Consider the following 26,781-nt stretch of genomic DNA (forward strand, 5'->3'; position numbering starts at 1 on the left):
GACAAACCCTAATGAGAGTCTTATGGGTACTTTCCTGGAAGAAAGAATATAGCACGTGAGTGTTGAAAAAACTTTTTATATCTCTCCCTACATGTTTAAGGATCTAACCCTTATTAAGTTTACCAAATTAAATGTTCAGAAAGATCAAAGACTAAAAAAAAATCAGAAACCAAAGCATGTACTAAAAAGGCATAAGAAAATAAAACTTTTCTTCTCACACAATATTGAAAAACATCTGAAAGACAACTCAGTCACTGGTCACAGTCAGCATGGCTTCATTGCAGGAAAGTGCTGCTTATCAAACCTGATTCCTTTTCATAACAAGGTAACCCATCTGGCTGATCAAGGGAATGCAGTTGATGTAATCTTTTTTAACTTTACTAAACCTTTCAATACTTTCTTTCACAGTATCCTTCTGGACAAAATGTCACACAGCTGGATAAACACATCATGCCATGGGGTAAGCAACTGGCTCACCAGTCAGGGATGAAGGGTTATAGGGAACGGGGTGACATCAGACTGGTGACCTGTCACTGATGGGTTTCCCACAGGGCTGCATCTTCAGCCCCATGCTCTTCAACATCTTCATAAAATTACTTGGATGTAGGACTGGAAGGGATACTGGGAGGAACTGTTGACTCCCCTGAGGGCAGGAAGGCCCAGCAGAGACCAGGACAAAACGAGGGAAAGGGCTGGATTCTACACCTGGGATGGATACATGGACAGACTGGGCGATGAGATGCTGGAGAGCAGTGCTGTGGAAAGGGACCTGGGGGTCCTCGTCGATGGCAAGTGGAACATGAGTCAGCAGTGCCCTGGCAGCCAGGAAGGCAAGCTTTGTCCTGGGGTGCATCAGGCACCATATCAACATATACCACAACACAGAGAGAAAATAAGTTTAAAAAGTAGTAAGAAAAAATTATATTTGAAAAAAAGAAAAAAGATTGAGTAGCAGTGTAGTTCTGCTAACTTCTGTGTTCACTGTTTTGAAATATTGATTTCAAAACTAATATATTTCATTAAATATCAACCTGTAAGACCATTACACCATTCCCATTAAAATGCGAGTTCATACAATGACATTATTCCAGCATCCCTTCACCCATTTATTCAGCCTGTTCAAATCTAACTTGTATACCCATACATGTGTTTGCACCTCATGTAGGAACCACTGGAATGTGTGGAGTCAATGAAAGCAGCACAGTTCAACTGGCCTGTTTGCCAGCTGTCCATTTAAACTCACTAGGTACTCACAGATAAGTCTGCCTAATTTATACAGTTTTTCCTCTTTGTACGTCAATGATGGACAAAAGACAACTACGTGCAATTTTTTTTTTTTTTTAATAAAGATAAAATTACAAAAAAGGTAAAATCAGCTCAGGAAAGGCAAATTACTTTAATAGATCAGTTTAGACATTTAACATAATAACTCACATCCATTTTTAAATACTATTACATAAAGCATGGTGAAGAAAGGAATTTCTGCCTCATAATTAGAAAACTCACAATACAACTTGCCAAAAAACAGAACAAAGCCGTTTGAAAATAAATACAGTCCATGCCAAATAGTACAAAATGAAATCAGCAGTCTCTCTCGATACGAAAACTTTTCTCCTTTTAGGTATTCTCAGACTCTAGTATTATGTTCTGCAACTGATGAGAGGCTATCTTTTGTTCAAGGGTTGCTGAGCTGTTCTGATTTTGCTCTGTACAAAGGTAAAAAAAAGTATTGTTTTATTATATTTACATTTATTGTTTTTTAATTAACTGATATAGAAATGCAATTTTGAATTATTAGTCCTGATTCTAAAATATTTAGTATTATGACGAACTGAAAGTGATCTCCACAGAACCAAAAAATATTATACAGTACTGACTTAAAAAACACTTTGCAAAAAATGTCATTATTAATTAATTAGTGCTTACCCTTTGGCGTCTGTCTTTTCACCACTGCTGTCCTTGGCTTTATCCTCCTCCTTAACATCTGAAAAATCACAAGATTTTAAATATACCAAAAGATGCAAGAAAGCCTTAAAATTCTTAAGAAGAGCATGACCAAGTTTATTATTTTGTATTATTTCTAGCCAGAGGAAACTGGCTTTTATAAGAAGTCACTAGTTACATATTAAAGTAAGTGTTAAATCCAAAGGAGAGGTCTGGGCACAATGCCAAGTGATTCAGAATGCCTCAAGACAAGGTCTCTCTTGACTGGCCATAATGATGGCATGCAGTAATGAGACCTGGAGTTCCCCTGAGCTCAAGATGTATCCAGTTCTTAGAAAAATCAAGAGTCCTTGGAATTACACTGTCCCCATAAGCCTATCTGGTTTCTGTTTCAGAGAAAACTAGCTGGCTCACCCCACAAAAGCAAACAGGAACAAATGCTTTGCCCAACATATATTTTTTCATCTCTATTTTCATTAAGTCATACAAATCCCTGGCTCTAAGACTTCAGCTTGTGGGGAAGAAACAATAACCCTTGCCTCAAAATATTGTACTAGTCTGAACAGCTGTATCTTGAAACTGATTAATTTAAAATAGATTATTTAAAAATGATGGAAAAGAATATATCATCTTAACAGCAAATTAACTGTTACCAGACAAAACATCTCTCTTCTGGCAGGACTGACATTAGCAGTTCAAAAATATAGGATGAAACCATACTGCAGTCCTACCTGCTTTTTTGTCCTCAGTCTCTTTTTTGTCTTCTTCTATTCTGGCTTTCTTTGCTCCTTTCTTATGATCTGCAACATTTCGTCGTCCACCTTCCCCTTCATCTTCAGAATCTGAAAATTCTTCATCACAGGCTATGCGCTTATCAGATGCTCGAACTAGGATTCAGATTTATGACATTAATTAATCAAAAAGTCCAAATACAACAGGCCTAATAAAAAGAACTATCAAATTAAGAATGAGTAGTAATATACTGTAATGATTTAAAGCTGATAAACTAAATTACAGTCAAAACCACTTATTTTTCAAGATACCCTGGAACTCACACAATAACTTCCAAAAAATAGCTTTGCAGAAACACAGGGGGAGAGTGGGAATATTTTAACCAAGTATCAAATAAAATTTCAAATACTGAAAACTAAATCACAGGAGAAAAGAATAATTATTTCAACAGTTAGCAAATGGATGGTGCACTAATAGGAGGTTATAGAATTATTCTAATCTTCATCAAAAAAGACTAAAGGTAGCAGGAAACTCTTGATTATAGCTCAAGAACAACTCAAAGTTCATGGAAGGGTTATGGTAATAAAGTCAAGGGTATTGTCGCAAATATGGAAAATCTCTGTCTCACAAGATAGAAAATAAAAGGCTTTTTTTCCCCCTTAAACACTGTATCTCATGCTACTGCAAAGGGAAACATAGTTTCTGTCTTTTGTAAGTCACAAAAAAAAATTACTGATTCTTTAGTTAAAATTCATTAAGTCTTATGAAGTATCTATTATAGATTTGAAATAGCCATGCTGTTCCATAAGATGCAAAAACACAGGGCTCTTCCAGCACTTCATTAGACCCTTTAAGAGGCTCAAATGTGCACATGGATGCCACCATAAAAACATCAAAATTGGCAGACAAGAGGCAAAATTTTTTGTTCAGGAAACAAAAGTGCCAGTCTTCTAATACTGCGCACTACTACAACTTAGGTTCTGAGCAAATAAATCCAAAACAACTACGGACATGTTCTATCATGAAAAGATATTTCTTACTAGAAATGCGTTTGTCTGGATCTTCTCCATCCTCATCTCCACTGTCTTCATGAACAGCATCCTCAGGAATGGCCTGCATCTGTACGCCAGGTGCGTGAGGTAACATGCGTAAGTTCTCAAATAAGCGTTGCCTGCGAGTAACAGACAAGAAAAGTTGTTACCACACAGAAGTAGCATTTCTTTGGATTTCTATGTTCTGAACTCTGCATTCAAAGTTAACCTGGCTTTGCTTTAGAGTCAGTTTCATTTTTCAATTAAAAAAATTAGCATGCCAAGTTCAGGAAGTTTTCCATCCCTGTGAGATCATTAGTACCCACAGTGTACTTGAATATAATTTTCTTTGTACTTTACATATACTTATTTCAATCAACTTCAATTGTTAATTCCCCACAGAGTCAGCACAAGTACTGCCCTTGTGGGCTAAACTGGTGTCAATACTACTCTGTTTGTAATAAGCTAGAGTATTAAGTTAGATAAATACACTATTCTCTAGTTTCTTAGAACGACAGTCAGATACTTAAAAGCATGAAGACTTCCCAACTGTGAGCAGCAATGACAAAATTAATTCATCTGGATATGTTTCCTTATTGGCTTTTCCAGGAAGAAAAGAGACAAGTTCTGTCCTGTCTAAGCAGCCTGATGTGATAGATTATATACTCCAAAGCACCATGTACCAGAAGAGAGGATACTGGCCTTCTTTTGGGACTCAAAACTATCATTCCAAAGTGCAAGTAGAAAGACAGGCTTGGGAAGCATCAAATATCAGCATTTGCAACAATTATCTTAGCATCCTTCTGCACAATTTGAAGGGTTAAAGGGTAACTGGTGCTTTTTTGGAATCTTTAGAGTCTCTCCCTCTGTTTAAATCACATGACCTGCCAAAGTAGTTTTGCCATGCATGAGAGCTCCCTAAAGCCAGATGTCTATGAAAGCACACAATGAACTGAAGGAGGATTCTCCAAAATGAGTCAATGATCTTGTGAGTGCTATTACAAGAATGTGAGGCTGCTTTTTCTATTGACAGAGAGCAATCTCTGCCTGGGATTGTAGTAGCAAGTTTTGCAGCCTACTTGTACCACAAAAGATCAACAATACCATAAAGCAAGCAGCCTGGCAGATCACCAGCTGGAGAACTACATTACTGCTGTGAAATTTTGTACAATTATTAACAAAAAATAAGTGGGCTTTTTCTCCCAACACACATTATAAACTCCTCTAATTTGATTGTGATTGATACAGTTGTGCTATGAACACCCATCACAGTCTATACACCAATCACTTAAAAATTAGTATTTTAACAGCTTTGGTGAAATTTGCAATTTGTAAGTTTTAAAGGTTATAGCAGGTATTGGCAAACTAATACATGCAATTTCACATCTTTATTCAGCTATTTTTAGTAACCAAAAGAATTAGTACCATTAACAGCCTGTTAGAACTCAGGTCAAGGGTGGCAGTTTACTCTTTTAAACCCAGAGCAAGGACAAACCACAGTAAGCCAAGAGTACTTCAGGCTAACCAACTGCATCCTACCAGTTCAGCACAAAATTGATTTTATGTATGCATTACTTCATCCCTGAAGTAAACTATTTGTTTCCAATGAAAATTCAAGATGAGAGGAGGAATAAACTAAATATCAAAAGTGGCACAGCCTAAAAACACACAACCACCATAGCTTGTCAATGAGCACTAATCAAACCTTGTGGATTTGTCAAATCACAGCCACTCAATTGCCTGCACACATATCACTGTCTTTCCAGAGTTCTGGATTTTCTAGCTCACATATGACTTTTTATTTTTGCAACTGACAGCTACAAAGAATAACATTCTCAGTCCATGTTTAGACATGGAGCTGAGAATTAGAAATCCTAGTCATCATGGCACACCAGCTTCTTTCCTGGCAGAATAAAGTTTCTACAAAATTAGAATGTGAATCTAAATAAAACAGTCATCTTTTCAGATGCTGGAAAAAGGAAAAATCCAAGCTGGGTCATAAATTTTCATATTTATAGTCATAAGACTTCATAAGTATGCATTCTGTTGGAGGAAGAGGCTTCCACAAAAACCCCTGATAGAAATAAAAAACATGTCAAATATCTTCTAGTAGTTATTTTTAGTGAACAGTGAAAGGTATACAGTTTTCAAAACTGCCTAACAATTAAACCTGCGGAGAAACATGATCCACATGACCTACTTGATAGATAAGATAATCATTACTTACTTGATCTTCTCCATATATTCTGGTGTATTCTGATTAGTCATATTTGAAGGACTAATATGAAGCTTGAAGTCTGGTCCAAAATACTCGAAGTAGTCATTGTATGGCAACTCTATAAGCCAAACACCAAGACAACTTTGTTACCCAAAAAAGATTTTAAACATTTTAAATACAACAGCAGATTTGACAGGATTTTACTTAGATAACCATCAAACCCTAAGCATTCAAACAAACAATACTTATCATCTGGATTCCTCAGTGTTTTTCCTCTAAATTATTCAATAAATGAACTTAAATTTGCTGGCAAAATACAAAGAGAAAGATCTACTGCAATTATACACTGAAGAATTCAATAACAAATTTGAAAAAATAATTAAAAATTATACTTCTGCAGGAAAAAGAAGATTCATTGATGATTTCTTGTAGGTGTTTTCAAAGTTAGTCCAGTCTGAAAGGTTTAAGTGAGCCACTCAAAATATTCCTTCAGGACAAGCTTTAATACTTTTTGTTAGGCTGAAGATCACAGCTAGTTCAATATCTTTGCTAAGTGCTGGACATTGGTTCAGTGGTGCTCACTGGTTCAGCCTGTCTGTTTCCCTCTTTACCCCACTTTTTGTACTTTCACAGAAAAAGGTCCCCTGACTAGAATACTGAACCACCAAAATGAAGTTGATGAAGACTACATAGCCAGGACAACAGCTATTTTACCTTGATGTATTTTTCAGTATTTTGTATTGAATATGACTGTATCATTCCAGATAAAGTAAGAGAAATAAAAAAAATAAATCCATAGAACCTTTAAGAAATAAGACACTGAAATCCATCTTAAAGTGTCTCTTTTGTCTTTCTTCCTTTATGATTATTACAGGATAAGTGATCTTGGTTAGGTGGATAGAAAGCAGACTGGAAGACTAAGTTGCTATTGCAACATTTAGAAGTGCATGGTTATTTCTCAGAACAGATTAAAGATAACAGGGACCCAAAAAGTAGAGAGGAATGTTAAAAAAATCCTTCATTTATATATATATATATATATATGTAATCCACTGAAAGGGGGATGCTAATGGAAAAAAGAAGTCCCAAGATAAGGAACTGCTACTGTGTTTTCAAAAGCTTTGGCTGACAAAGAATATATTTTGACATGAAAAATATGTATCTTGAAAGGCACATTCCAAATAGTCTTTTCACACTGACAGCAACATTCTGCTGAAGTCAGGTAGAAACAATGAATCCACCAAGAGACACGTGAATAGCAAAAGGTTATCAGCAAAAGTTGCGGTTCAACATGCAAACTGCCAGTGACTCATTTGCAACTAATCAGTCCAAACAGCAATTTTATATAAATGGCATTCCAAAAGCATATCCAGGAGCATATTGAGCCAGAAGTAAAAGGAGTCCAGGATCTTTAGGGATCTTCCTCAGAGAAATTACGTCAGTATTCAACTATTCTAAAGCAGTCTATTTGTTTTATGTGGTTTTAAATTTTAAGATAGCTTGTATAACCAAAATCGAGTGAAATGGAAGAGTGGAAGTCAATACACTTTCACAGCTACTTCTGTCAGATAAAATGAAGAAGCAGTACTTTTGCTATGTAAAATGGACACTTGCACAGTCAATAATTTCTTAGGTACACCATATCTGTGTTGTACAACTTACAGGTTGACACCAGTACAATCAAAATGCAGTATATATTCTTTCATAATGATGATATTCATATTAGAAATACTTACAAGTATGGTTCCATAAGTTTTATATTTTGAATTTCTGAAAAGTGATTCAGTCATTTAAAGCTTTTTGCTTAGGCATAAAAAAAGCCCTAAATACTTATGTTTATTTAGTGCATAGGATACTGAAAATTTATTGGCTAAATCCTAGCAGTCATTTTATACCTAGTTTATTCTAAACTGATGCATTACAGCTAGATATACAAATATCTGATGTTTACTTAAAATTTCCCATTATTATTTCTTAATAAAATATGAATATTTACCATTAGGAATTTCACAATCTAAGGCAACAGCAGTTTCATATGTCCAGCATCGCGCAACATTACGAATTGTGTAGCCTCCTCCTCCTAACATCAGCAGTGGCAAGTTAAAAGTCTTTACAACTTCCACACATTTAGCATGACCTGTAAAACAAAAAGAGTTGACAATATATGCAAAATATCTATTAAACAGAAAAATATATAACAAACTATTTAATCACACATATGCAGTCACACTTAACAAGTAAGAACTGAATTGATTCAAACAGAGCTGTCTCCCCCTAGAGCTAAGCACAACCTCACAAGAAGTCAAGACCTACATATTAGAAATGTACAAAACACAATGAACATCATCCACCCCAGTCTTCATAGATTTTGCATGATGGTTTATTGCTGTAGTTCTGAAATGATACTAGAATAAGTGTTTCATCTTTTCATAACTGATGTCATACACAACGACAAATTTAGGGATACCTTCTCAGTCAAATGCAATGGGGGAAGAAGGGAAAACAAAATCAGTACTTGGTCCTTTCTACTTCTAAATTTGAACCTGTATTAGAGGTTGCTAAGTCTTGCTTACAGAGTGAACTGGTGCCAAGACAGTACACACTCCAGGGAGATACAGCATACTGAAAGGCATCTGTAGGAGGCAGCAGCTCTCTTGGTTTCCAAGATATGTAAGATGGAAAAAAATCTGAGCTGTATGGGCAACTGAAGTAGCTTTGCCACCTGGTGCAAATCAAGAAAAGAGCCCTGAAACACTACAGACCCAACAGATACTATACTTAATTTTGTTGCCTACGAAACTCTAATTTTCTCATTAAAAAACCCCCACAAAACCAAGAAAACCCATGATTTAAACAGGCTGGATTGCAGGCTTACCAAAAGTTTGCTACACATTTAATATTTTGTCATTTAAAAAAATTATAATAACAACAATAACAACAGTAACAGTTATGCTACTTGCTAAATAACATCCCAATTTAGAGAATTAAAATTGCAGATAGCAACTTAGGTAATACTAAAATAAACTAATTCTATGAGAATTAATTGAAATGATGGTTAACATATGGCTCAGTATAACAAACACCACTATAAATTTAACAATGCAGTGAAGTATTGTCATTTCAGCAATACAACCTATTTTACAACTAACAAGGTGTTTGATGTTTAGCATCTGTAGTCCTACTAAGTTGACTACTAACTAGTTTTATTTGCCCATCATTGTAAGTGTCGCAGATGCCTGTTGTCCTGTCCTTCCAGGACGCTGTTTTAAAGCTACAGAAAGCCTGCACATAGAAGAAAGGGAGTCACTTGAGTGGCTAGGAAGCACATGGAAAACCAAGCTTCTTAACTTTTTTAGATGGACAGAAAGAAAGAGGCAACTTCTGGGTTTCTTTTGGCCATCCCTGTATAGTAAAGAAAGAAGTGATTAATCATAGTAATGAACAAAACCTTTGTGACTCCAGTCCTCATCACGCAAGTGTCTTGAAAAACAGTATGAAGGGTAGAGGTTTCTAATAAGTAAGAAGTTACAGACACCAAACAGACACTTCTCTGCTTACCTTTAACAGTAAGATTAAAGCATCCCAGTCTGTCCCCAGACAGTGAATCTGCTCCACACTGCAATACCACAGCACTGGGCTGGTACATCTCCATTACTTTAGATATAATCTATAATCAATATAAAACAGTGAGTCAATAATTAGCACAATTAAAATACAAAGCTAGTAGTTTTCAGAGAGCTTAAAAACAAAAAACAAAGCACTCACTGGTTTGAATATCTGTCCATACGATTCATCATCTATACCATCCCTCATTGGAAAATTGACAGCATAGTATTTGCCTTTTCCAGCACCAATGTCCTACAAGCAAAGATGACAAATTATTTAATACAAACACAGAAGTTCATAGAATGGTATAATGAAAAAAAAGTCTAAACAAGTCTGCTGAACTATTCTGTATCATTATACATATCTGTGAGGGATAAGATGCAGAGTTTACTTGATACCTGTTCTCCTATAAAATCATTTTACAGTGTAGGAGTTGGACACCAAGATTAAAATAGCAATAAGTACACTCAATTTTTTTAGTTCAAAGGTTGAAGACAAAAAGACAAATCATAACCAATCAGTTTAATCTGGTAATAATAGCTAAGCAAAAAGAAGTATGAAAACCAAGAAAAGAAAGTTGATATGCATGTTTTCAATGTTGCACAGAAGATTTGGACTTGAATAGGGTTTTAAAACCACACTATTGCCCTAAACATAGGATGAGTAAGTAGCTGCAGCAAAAGGGAAAGAAGAAAAATCCAACAGGGGCCACTTATAGAAGCTCTTAAAGAAACTGAGACATCTCAAACAAACAAACAAACAAACAAAGAACAAACTTGCAAATTATTTTCAGTTCCATCAGGTGTCAAAACAGGAACTGTAGTAGTCTATCTTACCAACTTTCCTAGACAACCTATGTATTAAGATAAAAGGTTTGTTTAAAAAAAAAAAAAAAATCAAGTGAATAAGTGAATACAACCTGAATCCAACCACTCCTACTTTGATGATCACCTTAAAAGCTAAAGATCTCTGCTTCACGCACATTCCCATTTCTTCCATATATTTCATCACCATCACAGACAGAAAGAAATGCAGAGCTAAGTGGAGCAGACAGTGAGAATTAACCTGTTCAGACTGGCTGTAAACTATTATCAAGCAGCAGTTCTGAAGAAATATCCTAGAAAAACTACAAGTCATGTGTAGCATAACCCAGCAATACAAATACTAAACTTCTCAACACTACCTATTGAAAGTCATTGACTTTTCCCTATTCCTAAACAAAGTTGCCTTAGCAGGGAATGTACCAGTAATGTGCCAGTTCCAATAACCAATCTTTACTGGGGGTGTACTGAGTGAGGGGGAACTGACAGAGATGAGGAGGGGGACAAGTGGCCCAGTGAAGCACAGATACAATGTTAACAGTTGACTTTTTTTGCCCACAACACATTATTAACATTTCATAGTATTGCAAGATAAGTGACACTAAAGACCCCTGCTGAACTCAGCTCTGGGTGATCTGAAGTACAAGTTATCCAGAATTTCCCAGAGTGAATCATCTAGACTTTCACATGCTGAATTTTCTGAGGTGATCACAGAATGGCCAGTATTGGAAGAAGGGACCTCTGGAGATCATCCAGTCCAACACCCTGATAAAGCAGATTGCACAGGATCACATTCAGGTGGGCATTCAGTATACGCAGAGGAGACGTGACAACCTCACTGGACTATTTGAGTGCTCTTGTCACCCTCAAAGTAGTTTTTCCTCATATTCAGATAGATCTTCTTGTGTTTCAGTTTGTGTTCATTGCCCCTTATTCACCAGATCCCATTCTTTTGACACCCACCCTTGAGATATTTCCAAGTATTTATGAGATCCACTCTCAGTGTCTTTTCTTCAGGATAAACAGGGCCAACTTCTTTAACCTTTCCTCCTAAGAGAGATGCTCCAGTTGCTTCCTCATATTTTTTGTTCTCCACTGGACTCACTCCAGGAGCTCCATGTCCCTCTTATACTGGGGACCCAGAACTGGACACAGCACTCCAGATATGGCTTTACCAGAGCTGAGCAGAGGGGCAGGATCACTTCCCTAAACCTGATGGCTATGCTCTTCCTAATGCACCCCAGGATACCACTGGCCTTCTTGGCCACAAGGACATATCTGGCTCATGGTTAACTTGTCCACCAGGAGCCCTAGGTCTTTCTCACAGAACTGCTTTCCAGCAAGTCAACACCTAACCTGTACTGATTCATGAGGTCATTCCTCTCCTTGTCTTGCTTTACAGATTAAAAAACCAAAACATTAAATTGATCTTATCCTAAAACACAGCAAAGTCAAATGTTCACACAATTTCCATCTAAACAGAGTAATTGCTTGAGCTACTCAATGGACCTTTGTTGTAACTGATGCTTGCATTAGTTTTAAAACCTAAAGAAACAATATAGCATTGTGGTAGCCTCCCATTCACCAACAGATCAAACTGCCTCGCAGAACCTGGGCCACTATGGAGAACTATGGTCTCAACTGATCTATCTGCGCGTATAAATGGCAAAATATGTGCTATCATCTAAGATCTGCAGAAGGTCAAATAACTTAATGAGGATACTGGAAGTTTAGACTGAACAATACATTCAGTAGAAAATGGATAAAAGCTGCTGAACTAGAAAACCTCAGATTCATTACACTGACAGAGCTGCAATCACAGTATCATCATTTTACCTATGATTTGTTCATGCATCAAATAAATGTAACCTGATCAGCAAACTAGATCAACTAACTAAAGAATTACAGAAACAAGCTGTAAAACAGCCCATTGAAAAAAACCAAACAGATTTGGCTGGAAAAGTTGATAAAAGTAACCATCAATGGCAGATCAAGTTAGGCAGAAGGAAGCAACACAATACTGGCTTCCAGAAGGAACACTGACTTTTCAGAGAATTAGCTCTCCCTTCAGTTCAATTAGCTTTGCAATCTCTGGAGATAGGAAAAATCCCTATGGCAATGCAATAATTGCAATAAAGCCTGCTAAAGCCTGCATGCAGACAATGCTGATTTCAAAATCCTAACTAGCAGCTCAGGAACAAAGTTGCTATGTCTGAGATACTGTTTTTCACTGACGTTGCTGAAAAAATAAATGCCAAAACCCATAAAATATTCTTCCATTTATTTCAACTATGCTATCTTTTAATTCTTTGTTCTGGGTGTGGTGAGGTGAAGAGTCCACAAACTTCCCTGTCAACGGGAAGTGCTGCTTCTAAAAAGCCAAGATATCTAAGCCTTCCAAAAAAAAAAAAAAAAATCTAGCCAAATTCAGCAACAACAGCTTGACATGATAAACATCCTGGTCTGAGCTGCTTTTAGTTTGAAACACCACTACCACCTTGTGGCCAGTCGAGTTAAACCACACAGATAAAAATAATCTGATTTCTTCCTAAATCGATTCAGAACACAGAACACAGTTTAACAGAATCTAACAACCACAATAACATTCAGTAACAACAACCACACTGAACTGAATGTTTTGCACCCCACTGCTCAACTTTGACTCATTCCTGTGCCTTCTGGGTATCATCAACAGGCTGGGAAACACACTTTTCAGGAGTATTAGCTGAAACACGAATATTTGTTATCTTATGGATCAGTTTAAATATATTAGGAAAACAATGAATTTTTTTCCCAAAACAGCATTTTCACAGGCCAACTTGTTAGAAGTGTTTACAATTTTTAAGAAAGGTTTCTAACTGTATGCATAAACTAATGTGCAAAGTTGCTAACCAGAGGAACACCATATCCTGGGAGTGTCTCTGATAAAAGAGATTTAATTTATGATTTTGAAGCTAGGAATACATTAATCCTAATACTTATGATACTCTTCCAAGCTGTGAAGTGGAACAAGTTCCTGTTCTAACAGACAAGTGTCTAACATGAGCAATGACTAATTTAAAATTAATATGAAGGGCCAGGAAAATTGGTTTCCTGTCTCAGCTTTGCCAGAGATTCTACAACAGTTTTAATGATAATTCTTCATGGGCAAACGCTCCCTCTCTCAGGCTAGCTATAATGCTCAGTACATAATTCCATATCGGGCATGCTAAAGTTCTCAGGTGGTAAGCATCATGAGAACTCAAAACACACTTCATGACACAAGCAATATTCCCAAAATGGGTCAACTGTATTACTAGGCAAATAGAACATAGTAAATTCAAACTTTAACTTAAGCTTTGTGACTGTTAAAGGGTGATTAAACAGTTACTTTTCACTGTAACTGCAGAATTTAAATGTCCAGATAATCATAAATACACCACACTGTCTTCTCAGAGACATCTCCAAAATCTGTGAATTGAACTGATATTTGAAAAAATATTTCAGCCTATTTATCCAGAAGTGAAGATGTTAACTTCATGTAGAAGTGAATATTTTAGTTCCCTACTAACCTGTATTATTTTTCCTAAGATTTCTCAACTAATACATCACTCTGGGCTAACATTTTTTCTGAAAACTTACTGTTGCATACCATTATTGGCCATAGTTATTTTAGTCAAGTGCAAAAAAAGTATCTACAAGGAAGGCAGTAGGAGGGAATTTATCACCTAATGAAATTTTATGTTCAACCTTACCCTAAGGTCCCCTGTGCCTGGAAAATATTCACCATACTTATGGAATGATACTGTCATGACACGATCTGTGGTATAAAATGCTTCTTCAACACCATCACCATGATGGATATCAATATCAATATACAGCACTCTTTGGTGATACCTAGAAAGAACATAAAAGAAATCATAATTTTCTGTTATATTCATAACATACTCAGAGCAAACAAGAAAAACACTAACAAAAAAAACCTCAACCAGACACAAAAATCCAGGATTATGATACTGTGATAATTTAGATTGATGTGACCATACGCTCTTAGAATTCTCAGCACAGTTTGAATAACATTAAAAGGTTTATCTTCATCAAAATAAGGAATTTATTTAGTATTTACCACAAACTGTCTCACTCCATAGAAGCGATGCCTCATGCTTCTGCTGACATCGCTTTGTTGTTCACATCTGCTGAATTCACCCCCTTCATTAACCCCAAGGCCTTTCTTGCTGCCTTCTCAGTAACTACCAAAACAGTCTGTGTTCCATAAGCTTGCAAAAAATAAATACTTATTTTCCATTGACTTTTCTTCTTCACCTCTCCAGCTTGTAAAGAAAGGTACATTCTTCTTTTCAAATGTGTTGCACTTGAATTTGCATAAATGTGTTACACTACTGTTCATTATTTTCTTAAATACTGCAAATTTCAGGACAGTTTGAGATGGATAAAGAAATCAGGGATTTATTTTAAGCCTTGGAGCACTAGAAACAATAAGTATCCCTTAAATTTTACATTTTCCAGTAAAGAACAAAATCTGTCATCAGAAGATGCATTTCCATCATGCTTTGCACAGTACTGAGAATGTGAGCACCCATAATTTCAGGGACAGTTTCCTATGGTTACACAACTCATAACTATTCACAAGATTCCTTCCTTCCTTCACAAGCACATTAAGCTAAAAAATTCAAGACTGGACCACAGAAAATGATGTGTCATAGACTGCAGACAACTCCTGAATATATGTTGCCCATTAAAATGAATGTCTTAATGTGCTAATATTAACTATTCTTAGTGTCTTTAGAAACATTTTCCATCTCTAGATTTCCAGATTGCAGCTACTCCCCTCATTCCTCACCTGCAAAATCAGCTGTCCCATTCACAAGAGTCAAATACCAAAAATATTTTTTCTAATAAATGGGATTTATGTGTTATTAGTAGGGATACAGTCCTCAGAAACAGTAAAAGCAACACTCAGGACTTGAAATTTTAGTGAAGCATAACTGACTGTTTCATGTCAGTTATATGATCACTTTTCATTATTCCTCATTTCTTATTTTGCAGTCACAGCAGCACAGCTGTTACTTCATTATTTATTAGAACCAGCCACATTAATTCATGTAATAATCCAAGGAAGCTCAGTGCATGATCTTCCCTGAATATTCCTGTTTGATTCAGTAACAAATCAAGTGACAGGAAACAAGAAGACATATTGTGAAACCAAATGAGTATAAGATTGAGTACAAATGACTGCCCTAAGCGATCAGGGCAGTGATCCATCCATCTAGCCTACTATTCTGTCCCCATGCGTAGCAAAGGGAGATTTTACAGAAATATTTACAGAAAGCAAATAAGCCTGTCCACTTTCTGAAGTCCGCTACTCTAGTCCTTCCCCACCATCTAGAATTACAGCATGTGGTGTTTCACAGGGTGCATTGTTGCTTGGATTTATCTCCTGTTAGTTATCTTTTCAGTTTGCCTGCATTTTATTTTGCATATCTTGCTGAAGCCAAACCAGGCAGAGCTTGGAGCTTTCTTAATTGAAACTGTAGAAGTTCAACATGGGCTATGAAAACTCAGTCAAATAACTACAATCCATATCTTCAAACATTTAAATATCTGAATTTAACACTTTCTATAATTTTAACTTGTGCCTATCACAAACTTACTTCAGTAACTCAAGGATGGCAAGCACAATATCATTGACGTAACAGAAACCAGATGCCTCCGATTTTTTGGCATGGTGAAGTCCCCCAGCCCAATTGACAGCCATGTCTGTTTGTTGTCTGTTCAATTTTACTGCCCCAGCTGTAAAAAGACACACAGAAGAATGAAAGCAAATGGAATCAGAAATTTCTGACTGCCTTTAAATTTTCTACATGAAATATTTTATTTTTTAAATAAGTTGATTTAGAACAAATCTCTTACCGATACTAAGATACTTGATACATCTCATATTTTACAGTCTGTAACTGATATGATTATTTTTTAAATATATTAAAAAACCCTTATGTTTACTTCATTTTTAGATGCACAATCAAAATTTTAAGTTGCTGATATCAACCCAGTAAAGCTATAAAATAGTTGGCAAGCAACCAATACTCACCAACAGAACCTCCAGTTGACAGCTGACAAAACTCAAACAGGCCATCAAATACAGGACAATCTTCTCCAACATTAACTGTATAAGAAATGCAGTATTTTTTAAAAATACCATTCCAACAGCATCGATACACACATGGATAACACAGATGCATAATTCATCCAACATTTTAATTACTTATCCCCCATCTCATTTGTCAGGCTAATTTAAACACTGAAAACAATACAGAGGCCTAATAGCATAATTCATATAATATTTTTTTCTTTTTAAATTCTTTTTCATTTCTTTTGGAAGATTTGTCTCCTCATCTAAAGAAGAAGTTCGATCATTCTTAGATTTTTGAAGAAATGCTGATTGACATAGGTCATGTTAAAAAATGTACAATTACTAAGAAAAATAATCTGCTGGCAATAAGGCATCATAAAGAGGTTACAATACTGCCTTTAAAATTGATATAATAGCTGTCAAACTGCAGTCCTAACAGTACTTGGAGCTTCTTCCTATAATTAAAGGAATAAATTAATAGAAAGGAGAACAGTGAATGATGTACAATTTTTCCTATCTCCCTCCAAGAGGAATGAGCAAGTTCTTTTCTTGACTTAAACACATTTTCACACATTGATTTTATTCCTCTAATATTTGAAAAGCCATTTTTTAAGCAAGATCTCACAAACAGTTCACAATCTGCACATCAAGCCTTAGTATTAGCAGCAGTATTTCACATCTAGAATACAGCCTGTGAAAGACGAGGCAAAAATCCTTACATATGCTTAAAGAACATTTTTGTCAAGATGACTGCTTTTCATGGAAAAGTGTAGCTAAAGACAGGCACATGCTACTTACTCTTGTTACAATACTTCTCTAACCTCTGTACTGGTGGATACTGAGCTTCAAACAATGCTAACCATAAAAGCATGTACACATAGATTTAGCCTGATGTTGGCACTTACATCTCTGCATTTGCTTGCTGTACTCAGACATATTGTCAGGCCTTATTGATCGGAGAAATTTGATGTATTCATCACTATGGTACTTGGTCATTTCCTCAGCAGTTGCTTTGTGGGGTCGCTGATAACAAGAACAAGTTAAAGAAACAAATCAGAGTGCTCTGCAAAATCAGCTAACTGTGTTAAAACAGACAACTTAAAAGAAGTCTCACCTACTTTGAAGGGAAAATGGTAAAAGGAAAATGATAGTAGTAGTGTTTTACATAAAGCAAGGGCTACTCTGTTGTGATATACAATTGCATTAAATACTGCTTCACTTCTAAACAAAAGAGCTCTGAATACACTATTTACATATTCTCTATTTTCACATCCACTTCTCTCCATTTATTAGCAATAAATACTTGAAGCCCTTTAAAAATAACTTAAAATACTTCAGTGGACATCATGTTGCCATACTTACATAAATTTCCATTTTTCTATATAAGCCATAGTTTAGCAGCAAGTTGTGAGTCATTCGGATTCTGTGAGGTTTCATTGGATGTCCTTGTCCATAGTAATAGTTTCCAATATCACCTGCCAATAATACACAAAAGAATAGCTATTCATATTACAAAACAAGTTTCATTGCCCCTTAATCATTCTCAGAAGATAAGTAAACAGGTATGATCCCAGAAAACAACAACAAAAAAAACCACAAAGGGAATACTGTCTACTTCAAAAAGGATGCAAGTGAAAAAACTGCTGTATGTCAGAAACAGAGGAGAAAAAATAAGCCAAATCTAACACTGATTATAAGCAGAGAGTAGTGGGAAAGCAAATATATATATGTAAGACATGGTTTCAAATCAAGAGTGAAGTTCTGGCCCAATAGTGGGCTAGAATGGAACAATAAAATGGGAAACAGAACTGGAATCAAGAGGAGAGGAGACACTACTGATGACATTGCCACATAGCATCACAACAGAGGCCCTAGTAAAACCTACCATTTTGCATGAGCTGATTTTATGATACCATCCTCAGCCTGTTCTTAACTACTAACCCTGTTACACCCAGAAGTTAACTCCAGATCCATTGTGGCAACCACATGCACAAACATTCACCAGACCTACTGCAGGAGACCCACAGTAGTTTAACAAGACCCTTATAATCCAGATTAGCCTGTTACATTGGAGATCAACTAAGCACACAATTAAGATAGCAAATTTGACACTCATTTCCAAGTAAGGAATAGCTGCTATCATGGGCTAGTACTAAGTTTTCTTCTGAGCTCAGGTATTGTTAGAACACATACCACCCCACTTTGAGCACTGACATTCTCAACACATGAACCATTTTAAACAGTCTCTGGAAACATAAACAAGCTTATAAATTAAGTCCAGTTGTCAATGCCATTCAGCTGGAGATTTCTAAAACACCTCTTCACGATAGCACCTCTTTTCTTTTTGACCCAATTTCCCGACAGGATTTCTGAACTTTACCTTCTTGAACTTTTTACTTTTCTTTCACATCCTTCAACATGCTCTGCCTTGTCCACTGGGAACAAAAGAAACACTATTTTCACAATGTCATACTATTTTGTAAATGTTATCAGTCAGAGGTAAGAAGCAGCACTACTATGAAACAGCTTTAGTTTCACCTCTTCAACATGGGCTTCGTGGAGGAAGGGGAAAGGTCAGCTTGCAGTAGCATCACCAGCTACCAAGAAAAACAAGTATTACAGTAAGATTAAAAGTTTCAAAGCATTCTAAAATCCTTCAAGCTTTCAGTTTTCAAAGAGACAAGGAGAGTAAGGATACTTAAGAAAACAGATATAACCTAATGTACCATAAGATGTAGAAAAACTACCCTTCAATATCTAGCTTTTAGCTATCCCATAACAATAGAAATACCAAGTTTTAACATTAAGAGCTTTGAAGAGTTTGGACCTTCTAACTTAGGTACTTAAGTGGAAGAATAGCATTTTTTGTCAGTTACTTATTGCAAGACTATAGGTTTGGTCACATGCAGGTCAAGAGCAAAAGTATAAAGAGTGTAATAAACTCCTTCCTTCCAACAAAAACATTTTGAAGCGCTTTACAAAAGAATACCTTATATATTTGATGTTTAGGAAAAAATCTATCACAGCTCTTTGAAACTAATGCCTAGAAGATGAAAACCAACCATTTACTAGCTCTACTTTATGCTTTGAAGTTACTGTTAAGTCCCAGATTTTAAAAAATCTTCAGGCTAGTAATTGCTTTAAATTTTGAGACTTTTAGGAAAATAACGATTACAAATAATTGTATTATTGAGGAAACTTCATTACAAATGCACCTGTGGCTTAAAAATGGGAGTTTTTAAGAGACCATTTCAACTTCAACTACTTCAGCTTCTATAATCATCACTGACATTTTATTCAGAATGCTGATGGATGGGGAAGCATACAATTAAGAATTATAAGAATTATTTTATATCTTATGTATGATGTAATTGTATTATTTTTCCCATATGAAATAGAGAAAAAAACAAAATTAACAAATTTCCCAAATACACTTGCGACATATCCTTCAATATACCACTATTAACCAATGAAACAAATTTTAGCTTATGCATACTCTATTTACTATACACTGCAGCATACAGTCATATAAATAAATCAAGCACACTTTTTAGGTTTGTTTTTTTGGTTTTTTTTTTTTGGTTTTTTTTTGCTTGTTTGTTTTTTGGTTTTTTTGGGTTTTTTTGTTTTTTTGTTTTTTTACCAGAAAAGATAATTTTAAAAGAATTGGCATATTGGTAGATTTAATGGGAGTTTATTTGTCAAACAGAAGCTCTGTAGGTGAGTACCTGGCAGAAGAATACTGATTCTTCTGTATTAGAGACCAGTAGTAGTGACTAACAATAGATATCAAAATAATACACTTTAGCAACAGGCAGTACAATACCATTTATATTTTTCAGGTCTTAATATCACCAAGAAAAAAGGTTTTGGCATTAGCTTCATAAAAAAAATTCTTAAAGCATATGGACAAAAAGCCCATCAAGTATCAAGGGGTAAGTGATGCCTATGTAGGCAGGGGTGAGGAAGGAAAAGATGAAAGATCCTCTTTCTTCATTAGTACCTTGATTTTCAACCAACATCATGAAGGGGACCCATCATGGAGACATCATAGTGTGACGAAGGTGAAGTTGTCAGAAGCCTCTCCTCCTTTACCTAGTGAAGAAGGTGGTGCACTTCCTGGTACCAACACTCCATCCTAAAATTTATATATCTCTTCTTCATATGTCACAGACTCACTAGAGCACTTTGGGAAGAAAAGCAAGCTGTAGCAAGAGCTAGTGTGTGTGAGGATGGGACAACTCACTCACTGATGAAGGTAAAAAGCTCTACAGAAACATCTGCCAGACTAACTCTGACTAAAACGTGTATATATGAGGAATGGGTACAGTGAGGCCAAGCTCACAAGATTATTATTGCAGATAGCACGAGTACTTGACTTTATACTTACTAATATAAAGGTAAATTCTTACTAATATAGAAGTAAAAATCATACAGAAGAGTTATGAGCACAGCATATCACTTACCAGTGTGGGAACACATGGAAAGCACAAAAAAAGGAGAATGTAACTGAATGAGGAAGAGAAGAGAAGAGAATGCAAAGTAGTATGTCCAAAAAGTTTGAAAATCTATCAGTCTTTCACAGCAAGACTTCAAAAACTGACATTTACTTTTTTATATTAGTAAAAATGTCAAGTAAATGGCTCCCATTGTGAAGTAGCAACATAAAATCTCTGAAAAGTTGAGTCCTTAATTAAGAAGAGACAAACTAAGTGCCCATTTAATACTATAGAAGTTTACTGCCCCACACTGTTCACTATGTGATACAGATGTGATACAGAAGACCTACCTGACAATTGTTACATACACTGTCATGTTTTGTGTTCAACGTATATATTTTTTAAATTTTTTTTTCTTCTCAATTCATGCCAAAATGATGAGAACTATCAAATAAAAATGAACCCATGATTCCTTTGATGAGCATAAGTTTTAGACACCCACTTCTCTATCCGGGACTTTAGCAAGGCCTACAGAAAATATTCCAACACATAGAAAAATACAAGAGGCTACATGTCCTAAAGGAATTTTAATTCTACCCAAAATGACACAACTAACAGAAGCTATGTCCCCAAAAAAGTATTTAGTATGTCCCCTAAAAGTATTAGTATTAGTTTCTCCAGTTACTATGACATATTGAAAAATAACACCATTAAATTTACCCATTACAAAGCAGTCTGAAGTGACTGAACTAAGAGACAGGAGATGGCATCTACACTTGTTTTTTAATACTTTGTAACTTGTATGTTACATTACTTTATAACTTTTAACTGATAAACTGTTATGTACATGGATCACATCCCTGCTTATTTTAGGTATAGTTACCATGAAATGACGAAATTATTTCAGAACTGCACTATGCAAAGAAACCTAATTGCCACAACAGAAAACACATGAAAAAAAACATATCCTAAGAGCAGCAGTTACATTGAATTGACATACAAAGGGGTAAAGCTGAATGTAAAATAAAAGATCATCAATGCCTGATGGGTCCAACAAACAGCTATTCAAACATGCCTAAAGTTACGGCACTAGTTTCTGAAAGATTGGGCATTTTCTGGTTTTAAAATTAAGCAGCCAGAAGAGTAGCAAAGATCTGACTTCTGAGCCCTGAGCAGAGACTGGACACCATCAACAAATTTGGAAGGCACTGCACAAACTAGTGATGAATTTCCAGAAAACACTCCCATTTAAGTTCATTTTATCTGTAGATGTAAGCTTTAACTAGAAGTACTACTCAAACAATGCCCAACTATAGTAACACACTGCCCTACTAAAACAGGTTTAGTCTCGTCTTTATGGGTGGAACCAACAAACTCTGATGCAGATCTCTCAAATTTTTCATGAAGGTAGAGCCTTTTGAACACCCACACTAAATTATGCACAAGAACAAATCTAGACAATACTGCTAGTGCACTGGCATGGAATAAATACACGAACTCACAGTAACACTAGTTGCTGCACAATTCTCCAGAGCTGTGCTGGTCCGTGCAGGAGCACAGAGCTGGAAAGACCATCTGGGGCCTGTTCTCACTGCTGTGGGCAACTGTACAACACCTTGGAAGAGCTAAACTACCTGAGCCACAATGCTGCAAAACCATGACAACAATCTGAAGATACATGGTAAGAGACTAAAATAAAAGCTATGATAGCTTTCCACATCTAGCATGGTTTAAGCAGTGTGAGCAGCACACTTTGCTAAGCTGTATCAAGACTAGAAGCATCTATGAAAATACTTAAAGGAAGATCACTAAAGTATTTTAATTCGTATTTTAATTGGTTTTTCCCATAGTATTCTGGTTTAAATCTAAGCAAAATTCCTGACCTGAGCATGATCACAAGCAATGAAGATTCTGCAAACTGGATGTGGTTGACTTTCTATTACAAGCAAACCCAAGGTAATGAAATCAAGCTTCGTCTATTCAAAGCATTTTGGTTCCAAGTACAGTATGAAGGCTATTGAAAGTATTGATTTAGAAAAAAAACCTTAACAGCAATACACTGAGAAAATGACAGGCTAATTAAAAAAAAATCAGCCTTAAATGACAATCACACCAAGTTTCACAAAACGCAGGGGGAAGTTTATTGCATCCCAGAAGATAAGCGTGTATGCTTCTTGAACTTTCCAAGACTTTTTAGTCTGTAACTTTTAAGAAAAAGTATGTGTGGAGAGCCAATTATGACCCAAAAAAGGGGTAATTTACTTCAGACATGACATTCCTTTAGAGATATACCACTACCTCAGTATTTTTTTTTTTTGTTTTGGGTTATTTAAGGCTTCAAACACCCCCTTCACTGTGATTCAATGGCTTGGCTGGTACAATACTTAGAAATATTCAGACTTGCCAGATGAACCACACAGTAGCATCAGGATATTTATTTTAGGTATAAACTCTACAATTTCTTCTAATAAACCTATTTCCAAAAAACATGTAAAATAATTGTTGGATTTGGCAACACAAATAATGAGACATCAAAAATATTACAAAACTGTTTCTCTTATATATAAAATATTTATTTTAAGGCACAACAGATACTATTTTCTCTACATTATTAACTACATTTATCCTAGTTTACAGATGATCTGTAACTGCTTTAAGTCGCCATTATCCTGCCACCTCCAAACTTGTTCCTCTTCCAGTTTCTCCCCACTCTTCACAAGTATAGTTTTTTTGGCTGTTAAGGGAATCTAATGCTAGCATCAAGTACCAACATCCAGTAATCACAGAAAAACAATATATCAACATCTAGTAAATTACAGCTACCTGACTTTATCAAAGAAAAAAAAGGAAAAAAAAACCAAAACAACAAAACTGATTTTAAAAAAAGGCAAATATTTTCAGAGAGAAAGCTTCTAAACTATCACTGTTGTCTTTCTTTCAACAAGGCGAAAAGTTATTCCTCTTCCCTAGGAAAAGTAAGATCCTAACCTCAACAAAAGTATCCCTAACAGGGGCCTCCTTTCCCCTTTAGGCTGAACAAAGAACCAGTGCTAGCAACAAAGAGAAGGGGGCGGCAACCACCACTCTGCCTCCTTTAGTGTGGTTAAAAAAAAGCCAAGACAGGCCTCACAAGATCTGCCATTTCCAAAGAACAGCAGGTTTGCTACAGCAACACAACCTTTGATATCCTGAGTGGGTTTAGCCACTCATTTTCACTTCCAAAATGGTGAAAACACCAAAGGTCTAAGGCTGAACATCCTCAACCTCTGTTTCCTGGCTACTACCAAGACCAGCCTCAGATGGAACCGTAGAAGATTGTTACAACAGGAGGCAATTTAATCAAATCTCTTAACTAATCTGCCCATCCAGCTCACCTCCCAGTACAAAAAGGGCAAAATAAATTCAAGCTCAAGAGGAAAATGAAAAGTTATTGTTGCTGCGGCCAGAGAAAACCGCAAACAAGTTGCTGAAAATATCTCAAACCAAGCGCTTTTTCGCCATGACTGACAACGGAGATCGCAAGCCTCCGTGTCCCCACCACACAAGCGTGCAAACTCAGAGGGCCTACATGCAACTCAAATTCCACTATTATTAAACACCCACGCACATAACTTTCCACGTTTTGCGGGAAGGGAGGCTCGTGGGAGCCAGATCTCTGTTCTGATCCGTGTTCGGTTTGGGGAACGGGGGAGGAGGGGGCAGAGTGCCCCTGTCCCTGCGTACCCCAGACCTCGGTACGAAAGCCCGAGGCAGGGAAAGGCCTCAGCTCCACAATCACCAGGTGCCAGAACTACACATGGCCCGGACTTTCTTTGCAGGGGAGGAGCCAGACACAGCAGCGGCTTCAACGCCTCCCAGCTCAGCGGATGGAGGGGAGTGTCTCAACTTTTCGTCTTCTTTTTTTTTTGCCGGGCCGGGCCGGGCCGGGCGAGAGGGGGACTCGTCCCGCGGGGCAGGGGCGGCCGTGCCGGCGGAGGCCGGGGACACAGCCCGCCCCGGGCGGCCATTAGAGGGGCGCCCCCCCGCTCTTGCACGCGCGCTCCCGCGCCGGCCCTGCTCACCGTCGTAATAATAGCAGACTTTCTTCTTGCCGCCGCCCTGACTGTACGCCATAGGGCTGCCGCGCCGGGGCCGTGGGCAGGGAGCGGGAAGCCGAGGAGAGCGCGGAGCCGGCTCGGAGGGTGGGAAGGAGGGGGCGGGAGAGCGGGAACTCACGACGCCGGGACCGCCAGCAGCGGGAGCGGGCCGGACTCTCGGCAGCGGGAGGGGCAGCTAGCGGGACGCGCCCAACTCGCCGCCGACGGAGGGAGGAGAGGGAAAGAAGGAGGAGGAGAGGATGCACGCGAGCGGACGTGAGCTTCTACCCGCTTCTTTGTAATAGTTTCTCTTAGTTATACACAAAATTCAGGGAAGGCGACAGCGAGAATTTTTCATTAGCGAATTCTTGGAGAAAACACTTTTCTGGCCCACCCCCAAAGTGCGCAGTGGTACGATCCACCGCGGGTGTCGGGGCTGTATCCCCGCCCCTCAGAGGAGTCGTTTGGCGCATGCGCGGAGTCTCCCACAGCGGCTGCGGCGGGAGTGGGAATGAGGAGTCCCCGCGCTCGGGCCGCGGCGGGCGCGGGCCCCGCCGAGCAGCAGGGCCGCGGCGGAGCCCCTCAGCCGCCCCCAGCACCGCCGCGGGCTGCCCTCGTCCCCAGCCGCACTGGGGCCCGAACCGCATCCTCTACGCGGCAGCTGCTGATGCTCGGCCGGCTGGGGCGTCGCGTCTTGTCCCCTCCCCAAGTGAAAGAGTCTGCTCTTTTTCACAACAAAACCGGTTTCTGTTTTGTTTGCTTTTGTTTTCTTTCAGTACTCCTGTCTGTCAGTACTCAGCCCTAGTGGCAAGTGTTGCACCTCTGTATCCCCAGTATTAAGGAAGTTCAAAGCACACTAGCACACTTCACGTAACAATTCTCCCAAAAAATCAAGACATGCCGCACAAAAAGCAATTAACATCTGAATCATTTTTCTTCGAGAACTATCAGCCGTTTTCTCTCCTTGCATCAGCTCAGGTACAAACTCGGGAAGGAGAGGCATGGTGGCATTCATGCTTAGCCAGCTTGCTTGTATTTGCATTTATGCAGGGGTTCACTCTTGTGAGGCCTGGTAAGCAGTCTGGGGATACACATCAGTTACACTAAACTTTACTGTTTCTTCAGCTGACACCAAAGGCCTGTCTTTAGGGACTTCCACCCATCCAAGTCTTGACCAAGGTTTGTTGGTTTGCTGGAGTCTCTAAAAGTACCTTAAACTCCTGATTATTGCCACATGTACTTCTCTCTTTGATAACAGGGCATTTGTATAACCTATGTCACACAACAAAACCAACACGTGCCCGAACACAGGTTTGGTCTTTGTTCCCAGGATTAGGTTGCTTTCACTCCTAGAGTTACCTCACAGGCATCTGGGTCCTTGTAACTGATTAAAAAAAACCCAAATAATTTTATATTGTTAGAGACAGACAACTGTAAAATAAGTTTGTTAAGCACATGTATGCACAGGCATCCTGAGGATAACTTAGGACATCCTGGATTTCTCCCCCACCCTTCACCTTTTAACAAAAGGATACCATATTATTATGTAGTCAGGTGGTATATAATTTTAAATAGCTTTTTTCATATTCCATTTGGAAATGTCTTTCTTAGAAATAACATACAAAATTGATTTCTACCCCTTATAATATATATGATGTTTGTTTATTGGTGCAAAGTACAACAAAATATCTGCATAACACTATAAGAGGCATGACATTATCCATTTACCAATAAATTCCTTTTTGTCTCAGCCTTCTTAGTGCTGCCACTACTTGAACAGACTT

The 26,781-nt window shown here is 37.5% G+C and overlaps 1 protein-coding gene across 2 annotated transcripts; it reads right to left on the reverse strand.

Annotated features, from left to right (window-relative positions):
• Positions 1-1,322: 1,322 nt before the first annotated feature.
• Positions 1,323-25,172, reverse strand: HDAC2 (histone deacetylase 2). 2 transcript variants are annotated; one of them, XM_041478095.1, is made up of 14 exons: positions 24,983-25,172; positions 17,845-17,957; positions 17,388-17,505; positions 16,441-16,515; positions 16,004-16,142; positions 14,087-14,228; positions 9,691-9,783; positions 9,484-9,592; positions 7,922-8,062; positions 5,935-6,043; positions 3,717-3,847; positions 2,676-2,831; positions 1,927-1,984; positions 1,323-1,706 (listed from the first exon to the last, which is right to left on the reverse strand). In XM_041478095.1, the coding sequence occupies exons 1-14, from the start codon at positions 25,032-25,034 to the stop codon at positions 1,676-1,678; spliced, it is 1,467 nt and encodes a 488-aa protein (XP_041334029.1). In that variant the 5' UTR covers positions 25,035-25,172; the 3' UTR covers positions 1,323-1,675. The 2 variants fall into 2 exon arrangements, with proteins under 2 accessions (XP_041334029.1, XP_041334031.1); XM_041478097.1 differs by lacking the exon at positions 24,983-25,172 and adding an exon at positions 18,863-18,897.
• Positions 25,173-26,781: the final 1,609 nt, after the last annotated feature.

Source organism: Pyrgilauda ruficollis, unplaced genomic scaffold, assembly GCF_017590135.1.
Source record: "Pyrgilauda ruficollis isolate IOZ18807 unplaced genomic scaffold, ASM1759013v1 scaffold43, whole genome shotgun sequence".
NCBI lineage: Eukaryota > Metazoa > Chordata > Aves > Passeriformes > Passeridae > Pyrgilauda > Pyrgilauda ruficollis.

What these genes read in the sequence shown, in the direction of transcription:
- HDAC2 (XM_041478095.1), bottom strand. Translation starts at nt 25,034, where the DNA reads ATGGCGTACAGTCAGGGCGGCGGCAAGAAGAAAGTCTGCTATTATTAC. An exon ending in AGTCTGCTATTATTACGACG is followed by an intron (nt 17,958 to 24,982) that starts GTGAGCAGGGCC and finishes TATTATTGGCAG; the next exon opens with GTGATATTGGAAACTATTAC. An exon ending in CTTTAATCTTACTGTTAAAG is followed by an intron (nt 8,063 to 9,483) that starts GTAAGCAGAGAA and finishes TTTGTTTTACAG; the next exon opens with GTCATGCTAAATGTGTGGAA.